General features: G+C 42.5%; 2 protein-coding genes across 2 annotated transcripts; both read right to left on the bottom strand.

The window, feature by feature from the left end:
- Positions 1-487: 487 nt before the first annotated feature.
- aldh9a1a.1 (aldehyde dehydrogenase 9 family, member A1a, tandem duplicate 1) lies at positions 488-5657 on the bottom strand. Its single transcript, XM_031872929.1, has 12 exons — positions 5550-5657; positions 5188-5357; positions 3716-3861; positions 3211-3340; positions 2958-3092; positions 2674-2870; positions 2234-2374; positions 1966-2154; positions 1659-1746; positions 1431-1572; positions 1020-1132; positions 488-887 (listed from the first exon to the last, which is right to left on the bottom strand). The coding sequence occupies exons 2-12, from the start codon at positions 5327-5329 to the stop codon at positions 793-795; spliced, it is 1518 nt and encodes a 505-aa protein (XP_031728789.1). The 5' UTR covers positions 5330-5357; positions 5550-5657; the 3' UTR covers positions 488-792.
- A 409-nt stretch (positions 5658-6066) lies between these two features.
- Positions 6067-9051, bottom strand: tmco1 (transmembrane and coiled-coil domains 1). Its single transcript, XM_031872932.1, has 7 exons — positions 8849-9051; positions 7860-7937; positions 7703-7762; positions 7512-7558; positions 7194-7261; positions 6843-6987; positions 6067-6562 (listed from the first exon to the last, which is right to left on the bottom strand). The coding sequence occupies exons 1-7, from the start codon at positions 8916-8918 to the stop codon at positions 6464-6466; spliced, it is 567 nt and encodes a 188-aa protein (XP_031728792.1). The 5' UTR covers positions 8919-9051; the 3' UTR covers positions 6067-6463.
- Between the last annotated feature and the right edge of the window lie 364 nt (positions 9052-9415).

Raw genomic sequence — 9415 nt, 5'->3', positions numbered from 1 at the left:
GTCAGCTCATCTCTGCCCTCAGCTTACACACCTCCAACTCATGGGATTTGTTTTTGGCTTCCAGCTGTGCAGTAAGAGCTATGGACACACTTAATAGAAGTAGAAGAGTTTATTATTTAATACATCTATTACCCTTATTTGCATGTCTACTATGAGCCTAATAGCTCTTAATTACTCCACTCATATGAACAGATATTGGTCATCCAACATCGTCATTATCGGGTACATCCCAAGTCTCTTAATTGTTAACCCAAAACCTTATTTCAGGCATTTCACCAAAACCTCTTTACTTCAAGATGGGCGAACCAGAGGTGCCACAACGCTCAGTCATTTCCAGGTTTTAAGGCTCATAACTGCAGCACTTTATTGTACTGAAATGTCCATATCAGCAATTGGATATTTGTAAAAATGTGAATGATGATATACATGGTCAATACTTCTGAGTTACTCAGTTGTCACTCATGAAGTGATAGCAATTCATCTTTAATCTTAATTCATCTTTTATTCTGAAGCAACCAGGCATAGTCTTTGTATCTAAAACATTTTATTTTGATAGAAGGAGTTAGTTGTCCAATAGTGTGTCAGATAAGCATGGAGTATAAAAAAGCAGACAGACTGATTCACAGTTCACTACACACATGATTTCTAATTAAGGCTCACTCTTTAGGCAAACACACTAGCATTTGTTCTTCGTGTTAATAGGCAGTTAGTTTGACATTAAAGCAGCAATTTGTTTGATAAAGTGTTTAATCCACAGTTCTGGCACAGCTGTGTAAACTTGGGTAGAGGAGTTTAGAAGAGGCTGTCGACGTCGCCCATTTCCACAACCACCGTCTTCAGCTGGGAGTAGTACTCGATTGTCACCTGGCCGTTCTCTCTGCCAAAACCTGGTGCAGCACAGTAGAGCTCATGTTAACAGACAATGAAATGTTATACTATGAACGTATTTCCTTTGCAGTTACAATGACAAACATAATAATTTGGACCATTTTAACCTTTCAAACAATAAACACCCCTACCTGACATCTTGTATCCTCCAAATGGCACTTCCACAGGGCTGATGTTGTAGTTGTTGATGAAGCAAGTCCCTGCCTCCAGGTTCCCGGCCACGCGATGAGCTCGGGAAATGTCCCTGCAGGCAGAAGAAAGGAACAAATTTCAGTTTTTTAACATAAAAAGAAAAGCCTGTATGGAACTTGACCACACAGTTAAAATGCTGCGTCATCTGTTCTCCCAACCACAGAGGTTACTGTGGCGCAACTAATTCCACTTGGTAATTGCAACACTCTTATCGGCTGCTCTGTTGAGGCCCTGGGCGGCAGCCAATGGAATGTGCAACAACCTCATTATCTTTGAGAGCGTTGTGAATCAGTAGTTGCAACGGACTCCCAAACAACTCCATGCGTGTGAGCTGTCTGAACTCTGCTGACCTGGTGAAGACTCCGGAGGCCAAACCAAACGTGGTGTCGTTGGCTCTTCCGATCACTTCCTCCTCCGTGTCGAAAGGCAGCACTGACATGACCGGGCCAAAGATCTCCTCCTTCACACAGGTCATGTCATCCCTGCAGTTATCTGTGCCGGGGGGGGGACAAACTGGGTGTAGCATACACAAACACAAAAAACTGACTGATCATGTGATGTGGTGTCGAGTCACTTACCAAGCACACAAGGTGCCATGAAGTAGCCCCCTTTCAATTTGGGGTCACTGGGGACAATCGGCTCTCCTCCGCAAAGCACTTTGGCTCCCTGGAAAGACAAGACGTATTAGTCAAAAATAATTATGGGAAGTGAGATAAGTATAATTAAACTTCACATAACTGCTTTGGGGTCTGTATGAAAGCAGTGGCGGTGATATCACATCGGATTCACTCTCAGGGAAACGCCTCTCCACATTTGCTCAATTCTTCCACGGGGATTATTAAAGGTTCCGCTGATCGAATGCTCGGAGAGGATTAGAATCACTACCTCTTTCTTGGCCTGGTTGACAAATCCCAGCACTTTCTCCAGCTGTGGCTTGCTGATCAGCGCGCCCATCCGGGTGCCTTCCAGCAGTGGGTCACCCACGGGGATGGCCTTGGTCCTTTTCACGACTTCTTCAAGGAACTGGGGCATGATCTCTCTTTGCACATACACTCTGGTGCCATTGCAGCAAACCTAATATGTAGAAATAAAAGAATGCATTTGATCAGGTCGAGCTCGACACCGTAACACATACATGGTACAAGTGCCTCACCTGCCCCTGTGTCAGGAAGTTTGCCATGAGTGCTCCCTTCACCGCGTTTTCCAGCTCACAGTCTTTGAAGATCAGGAGGGGAGATTTCCCTCCAAGCTCCAGAGTCACCTGCTTCACCCCCTTTGCAGACATTTCCATGACCTGAGGGCAAGAAGAACACACTGGGCATTAACAACTGACAACCGGGACAATTGAAGCCTCGTGGAGCACTTAAAGAGTTATGAAGCAGCACAAATACTTTACTGCAATATATTTCCCAATACTGCCATTTGTTTATGCTTTGAATGGGGGTTTCTACTTCCCAGGAATCCAGTGTTTGACTTTCATTTCACTATGGTAAAAAAATTAAATAAAAATCTTCCATTTTCTTGAAAAGTCTATGTAAACAATGTCACGTATTTGGGTTTAATCATGCAACCACACTGCCACGGTCTCTGCACCTTTTTGCCCGTTGGCACACTGCCGGTGAAAGATACTTTGGCGACCGTCGGGTGATGGCAGAGCAACGTGCCGGTGTCTGCCCCGCCTTGCACCACACAGAAGAGCCCATCGGGCACCCCCGCCTCTTTGTAAATCTCAGCCAGAATGACGGCAGTGACAGGAGTCATCGGAGAGGGCTTGAACACCATGGCGTTACCTAAACACAACCGCATTTAAACACTTCAAGCCAAAGTTTAATGGATACATTTTAAAATGTGGTAATACACACTGTTAAGACACTCACCACATGCCAGAGCAGGAGCGGACTTCCACGATGCGATCTGGAAGGGGTAATTCCATGCACCGATTCCCACGCACACACCAAGGGGCTCCCTCCTGGTGTAAGCAAAGGATCCGCCAGGAAGCTGGATGTGCTGGCCTTCCATGGACGAAACACAATGCAACTTTAAAAACAACAGTTTAGTTTTGGAACTTTTGTAAAAATCACACTTTTTGTTTTTTATGCGACAAAAACAAAAAAGTGTTTCTGCACCCACCTGCGAGTGTACCAGCCAGGCCAGCGTAGTACTCAATGCACTGCCAGGCGACATCAATATCCACCAGCGCCTCAGTGATGGACTTGCCATTGTTGATCACTTCCAGCTTTGCGATTTTCTCTCTTCTTTCCTATTTGTATTGGAATAACAGGGGAGGGGGGGGGGGAGCTGTAAATGCAAACTTTGACCAAACTATTTCAACATGTACATGGTAATTTGGTGTCATTTCATGTATATAGCTTTAAGAATATACAATGACTCGGAGAAATTGAGGTTAAAATCCAAAACTGCATGACATCAATGAGGCCGCACAGACACACAAAGGTTTGTGTTGTGCAAATGTCGGCCAGCTGTAGAGATAGGGGCGCATGTTTGTGCTTTTAATGAATAACTAGTGTCTTACTAAAAGCTTGCCAAAGTCTGCTCCAAGTTATGTTGCTCAACACTGAAATCAGACGGCCTGGTTTCCAGACTGGATGATGATGACACAGCTTGACCGGCTCACCCTGATAATGCGGGCGGCCTCTAACATCACCCGAGCCCTCTCCATGCCGGACAGTTTGCTCCATTGTAGGTAGGCAGCGTGGGCGCTCTTTATGGCCTCATCCACCTCCTCAGCCCCACAGGGAACCATCTGACAGATGACGCGGCCTGCACAAACAACAACAGCAGGGTTACAGACTGGCTGAGCTCCAAGACAAGAAATAAGGGGAAAGAACTACGCAGAAATCTCTTTTATTCCTACACACATCCAGTGGTGCTACGGATCGTACAGCTTTAATGATGTTTTCTAAGCTTCTTAGAGCTGGTGTAAACAGGTCAGAACATCTCCTTCAAACTGTACCAAAACTACATTTTACGCTTACACATGAACACATCATGAAAACGTTATAACTTCATAAACTATATAAAAAGTATAATATAAGTATAATTTAACTTCGATACTCGATAACCAATACTAATTTTCACTGGACAGAACCTGAACGCATAAAAATGCAACTGAATGGAACCTCCGTATGTTAGCCGTTAGCAGCGCTGCTAACGTTACCAGCTCTCGCGCTGTCAATTTCAACACAGATTTGTTGTTTATAATGTAACATGATCACGGATCGGCGAACAGAATGATGTCCTGATCACATATTTTACTGTATATTGGCGGATTACGATCATAAGTAAAACTTTATTTCACACTGTGATGGTTAAACTGTGTAATTAATCCGCGGTTCACATGCTTGCCGAACCACGAGGGGATCCACAATGGTCCGTTACACCACTAGATACATCGAACTATGAAGCGAGGAATTTCTACTTCACACATACACAGGGACGGGTGTAATGCTGGGAACCCCATGGAGCGCTTTGTGGCATTTGGTGCAATTTTGGACAGGCAGCATGTTCAAACTTCGGCTTCCCGCAGACTTGAGTCCAGCATGTCGTCCGCAGCAGGCAGACAGCACCTCGTTGACTGCAGTTCACTTTAAAAGACAACTCTTCTTCACTTCCTTGGAGTTTTACTACTACAACGTTTTCCTCCAAGTATAAGTACACAGTAAGTAGTATACAATTAAGTTGCATATCTTTTAGGTGCTTTGGAAAGTTATTTCAAACTACAATGACTTAAAAAAGTAACATAATTCAAGCGTTTTAGGGCCCTTTTAGTTGGGGGCCCCAGACCCAGGTGGCCTACCTTGCCGGTAAATGTACTACAGGGACATCATGAAGACTTGAAACTAGCGACTCAGGCCATAAAGTCCTGTTCACAATGTTTACTGAGGTAATAAATCAAGTGAACAGTAGGGTCATTTTCTTACTCCGCCCCACCAAAGAAGAAGAAGAGGAGGTTTCTGTTACACGACGTCATGTCCTCATAGCGACCCTGCCAACCTTTAAACTGGGCTTGAACATATTTCACTAATGTCATTATTAAGAGTCAACATACGAAGCGTCACATAATGGAGCAGACTTCAGTCAATTTACCAGTCGCAGGCTCGAACACGGGCTCTGCGTTCGTCTCCTGTCTGGGCTTCACTCGCTTCCCACCCCAGAAATTCAGCGGATCTGAGATCAGCACGGTGCCCGTCGCGGCTCCGGGCATGGTGTCGAGGATTGACTGGGCCATCGTCACGGAGAGAGGACCTGCAAGGACACTGGGAAATATAGCAGAGTAGCGGTTTAGCGATGAGTCAATCACACTGCACGCTCTCCCCGTTAGCCAGCTGTTTGCACTATTTTAAACTGAGCTGGCACAAAGTTCACAAAGGCCCTTAGCCAAACCAGTGCGAGGAAAAACGGCGCACGAGAGCATGCACACGTAGTTTAACAGATTGATGCAAACTCACCGGTTGTGCTTCAGCAGATGGACTCAATCTTGACGGAGATTTCAGGTTTCATGCACATTGTCACGCCCCGATTTGCTGACAGGACACGCCCCCTCCATGACACCAGACACAGATTAAAACCATGGGTATATAAATAAATCGGGGCGAAATGGTTTGCTTTACTGTATTCTTAAAAGAGCCACGTAAATGTTTTATGTAAACATTTCCACTCATCTATTCATTATGTCGTATATCATATTCAGGGCTAGCGGCAGCACGAAGGCTACATCACCAGCTTTATAACGGTAGTTCACTCTATATGCAACATGCTAATGGTTTTGACAACTGTTTCAAATCAAGGTGCAGAGTTCAGCAACCGGAGAGCTAAGGGAGGAAGCTGGTCCTGGAATAGAGTCCTACAGCGCCTCACAGTGTGTAAAGAGGGCAGTACAAAGAGAATGTGGCTTTCCAAAGAGGGAGAAAAGAAAATAATCTGGAATAAATATATAGATTTATAATACAAAAGAAAAACACTAACAGAGTTATCATAAAACTTTATTAATAAGTAAGAAATAAGGATACAGACAATGACATACAATAATACTGACAAACAGATCAGATGTTACTGTGCCAATTAATCATTGAAATCTCAAAACAATGTATGGCCTGTGCTGAACACAAGGTATCATCTGTATCCTTTGATAATTAACTTAATCACGGACTCATTTTCTTCTTTTAATTTCTAAGCGAGACGATCTTGAAGTTAAATAAACAAAACATGAATGAGAAATCCGACCGAAGTTAGTGACGCAGCGGCAGATATGCCTTTGCTCCATCCAGCACCGCAGAATCCGTTCGGTCTGTGCTCTGGGGACGGAGCCGCGGCTGCACACAGTCGCAGTGCGGGAACGGAGGCCGTTGAACCGGCCTGGTGATCAGGAAAACTTGGCTGCTTGGGGAGGAGGTCCCAGGAAGCCTCCAGCCTGTTTGGTTGCAGCTCTGGAGGGCGCGAGACCGAGCATCTTCTGAATGTTCTGGAGAGAAGACGCAGAACAACAAAAATATGAAAAATATACAATTACATGAACTGTATCATTTTTGAAGATGCCGGAAAACTGATTGGCCTTTCCCAAAGCACAGCATTGCTGTAACATGCTGGGTATATTAATCGGGGGTTTTAGAGGGTTATTTCTTAATACGAATGTCTCAATTATTGAGATTGCCAAAGTCACTTTCCAGTCTGTTTTCCTAATTTATTTGTTTGATGTTCAAAATATCGACACAACCTCTCCCTGGGTCTAGTGTAGAAGTTACCTGTCTGATGGACATGGTGCACAGGATGTAGAGGAAGATGAAGGAGCAGTCTGTGTAATCCTCGCCCAGTAGGTTGCGATGAGACAGTCCCTGGATGTAGGAGAGCGGCACGAACGGCAACTTGGCCACTACTCTTCCGTCGAAGCTGAGCGATACAAAGAAATGGGATGAAGAAGTTTGCGACACACATTACAAAAGATTTTACTTTTGTCAAATGCATAATGCATAATTCCTCAACACAGACTGAAGGTCATCGCCATTTGAACTTTTCTCTTATTCCGGTTGATCGTTTCTATAAATCAAAAGATGAAGATGTAAAATAAACTTGCTTTAACTTCGTGCATCACTTACATGGAGTTGAACATGCCCATCAAAGCTGTGAAGCAGAAGCCGATGGCGAACATGGACTTCATGCGCACCTGCAAAACAAACGCAAGATTAAAAATGGAAATTTGAAGTTAGATCACATCTCACTACAGTTTGACAATACTGACATATTCAAATACATTGATAATGTTAAAGTGTAGGTCAGCCTGTTAATGTTGTCATATCATATTTATTCTTAAATACATCCAAAAGAACCAGAATCCCAGACATGATTTCATATGACAATATAATAATAGATTTATCAGAGCATTGCATATTTATTGTAAACAAATTGTCTCTCACCATAGACAAGTCTCTGTTGTTGTTCTTCAGTTTCTCTTCTTGTCTTTCTGTAATACATTCAGACGCATACATCACTTATCGAGGAACACTTGTCAAAGTGAGGAGAAAGGCAGAGATGTCGTGCTTTTGGCTTTCTCGTTGGCATAAAAGCAACTTATTTCTCAGCCGATTTGTTTACAGGGGGTTCTTACCAATTTTCTTCTTCTGCTGACGTCCTGCGGATTCTGTGATGGTTTCCTTTTTCTTCTCAACTAATATCAAACAAGCAACAGAGAATGCATCAAACAGTGTAAGGAAAGACAATCAAAGCAGAAACGACAGTATGAGGTTCACGTATGAGTCACTTACGTTTTTTGCTCTGTTTTTCCACTTCAGCCTTTAGCCTCTTGTACTTTTCAGTGCGATACACTAAAACCCAGGTAATTCCTGGGGAGAAAAATCAGAAGAACATGTTTGTTTAAAGTAGAACAACTCTTTTATACCGCTGCCACTATGGTGCAACATGGGACATATGCGTTGAGACAATATACATTTGTCAGATTTCTCCACTATTCGATATTATATTTATTGGATCAGCCAACAGCCAGACATTTCTGTCTGATTATTTTTATTAATAAGCATTTTTTTTGGGGGGGGGAAGTTATGGTATTATCACACATACTGATATCACAACATACAGTTACATACACTGTAACTGAGACTTGTTTACATTTTGCATACTCCTAGTGGAAAAGAATGACCAATTCTAAACGGTAAATAACATTGTGTGGCCATCTTGTTTCGTTAGTTTTCAGTCAAAGTAGAATTGAAATGTCAGATGCTAAACTGCACTTAATTCACAATCTATGCTCTTGGACAACTAAAAACAATCAGCAAATATAAATAAAAGGGATATTGTTCGTCTTAAATGTTGCTGTATTATCAATAAAACTTTAATGCAAAACAAAATATACATTGTAATTTCTTCTCTCCTTAATTAGGATGGGTCAAATGCAGGTTTCAGAGGGAATTATTTAAGCAAAATGTATACCTACATTACAAAGTGCGTAAACGCTAGTCTTTTATTATGAAACTTTCACCGGAAGTCTTATTTGCGTCTTACTTGCTAACGTCAGGCATTAGCTTAGTTAGCTAAATACGCTGAGTAGCTAGCACACTACTGGTCCTCACAAGCACCAAAGGTAGCCATTAATCAATATTAATAACGTAAACAACATTGCCCCGCTATTTAATGGAGACGGGTGTAAAAACATGGCGTATCAATGTGTTTCTTGGACGATAGTAAAATGCCTTCATACTCGAGCTGTCTGTCGGACTGTCAGCAGGATTTTACTCACCTTCGGCCAACAGCGCTGTGCAAACGGAGATAAACACGATAAGGATAGTGTCTGCAAACATGGTGCTCATTGTGCTCTGGTCCCGTCTACTGTCCCGTTTATCCGACCGCAGATAGGTCAGTCTATCATTAGAAGCTCCTCCACGAGCAGTGAGCACATTACACTGGTCTTAGACTCACTGCGCTGATGTCAGCAGTAGAGAGGAGGTCATGCATGTGAAAAGTACTTCCGGTTCAACGGCCTGAAACTGTTTGACTGTTTTTTTTCATTTGTTGATTTTACTAAATTGTTTCACAATTTATATTTTATTTCAGATATTTGTTAGTTTATTTGTATCGACTGTCTCACTGAGCTTTCTGTTATTGTTATTGTTGCCTTGCTTTTGCTGCTTTGTCTGGCAAAGCACTTTATAAACTCTGTTTTTAAAGGTGCTAAATAAATAAAGTTATTATTATTATTATTATTATTACACTACATACCATACTTTCTGTAGTACATTCTATACTATCTGTAGTACACGACTATACTATACATTTTATATATTCATAATATACATATATATTATAT

The sequence above is a fragment of the Anarrhichthys ocellatus genome, unplaced genomic scaffold (genome assembly GCF_004355925.1).
Source record: "Anarrhichthys ocellatus isolate YVR2014 unplaced genomic scaffold, GSC_Weel_1.0 scaffold67, whole genome shotgun sequence".
NCBI classification, from domain to species: Eukaryota; Metazoa; Chordata; class Actinopteri; order Perciformes; family Anarhichadidae; genus Anarrhichthys; species Anarrhichthys ocellatus.
Note: the sequence above shows the minus strand (reverse complement) of the source record. Positions and strands in the feature narration are given on the sequence as shown.

What these genes read in the sequence shown, in the direction of transcription:
- tmco1 (XM_031872932.1), bottom strand. Translation starts at nt 8,918, where the DNA reads ATGAGCACCATGTTTGCAGACACTATCCTTATCGTGTTTATCTCCGTT. An exon ending in ATGGGCATGTTCAACTCCAT is followed by an intron (nt 6,988 to 7,193) that starts GTAAGTGATGCA and finishes TGTATCGCTCAG; the next exon opens with CTTCGACGGAAGAGTAGTGG. An exon ending in GCACCATGTCCATCAGACAG is followed by an intron (nt 6,563 to 6,842) that starts GTAACTTCTACA and finishes TCTTCTCTCCAG; the next exon opens with AACATTCAGAAGATGCTCGG.
- aldh9a1a.1 (XM_031872929.1), bottom strand. Translation starts at nt 5,329, where the DNA reads ATGGCCCAGTCAATCCTCGACACCATGCCCGGAGCCGCGACGGGCACC. An exon ending in AGGCCGCCCGCATTATCAGG is followed by an intron (nt 3,341 to 3,715) that starts GTGAGCCGGTCA and finishes CAATACAAATAG; the next exon opens with GAAAGAAGAGAGAAAATCGC. An exon ending in TGGAGGATACAAGATGTCAG is followed by an intron (nt 888 to 1,019) that starts GTAGGGGTGTTT and finishes GTGCTGCACCAG; the next exon opens with GTTTTGGCAGAGAGAACGGC.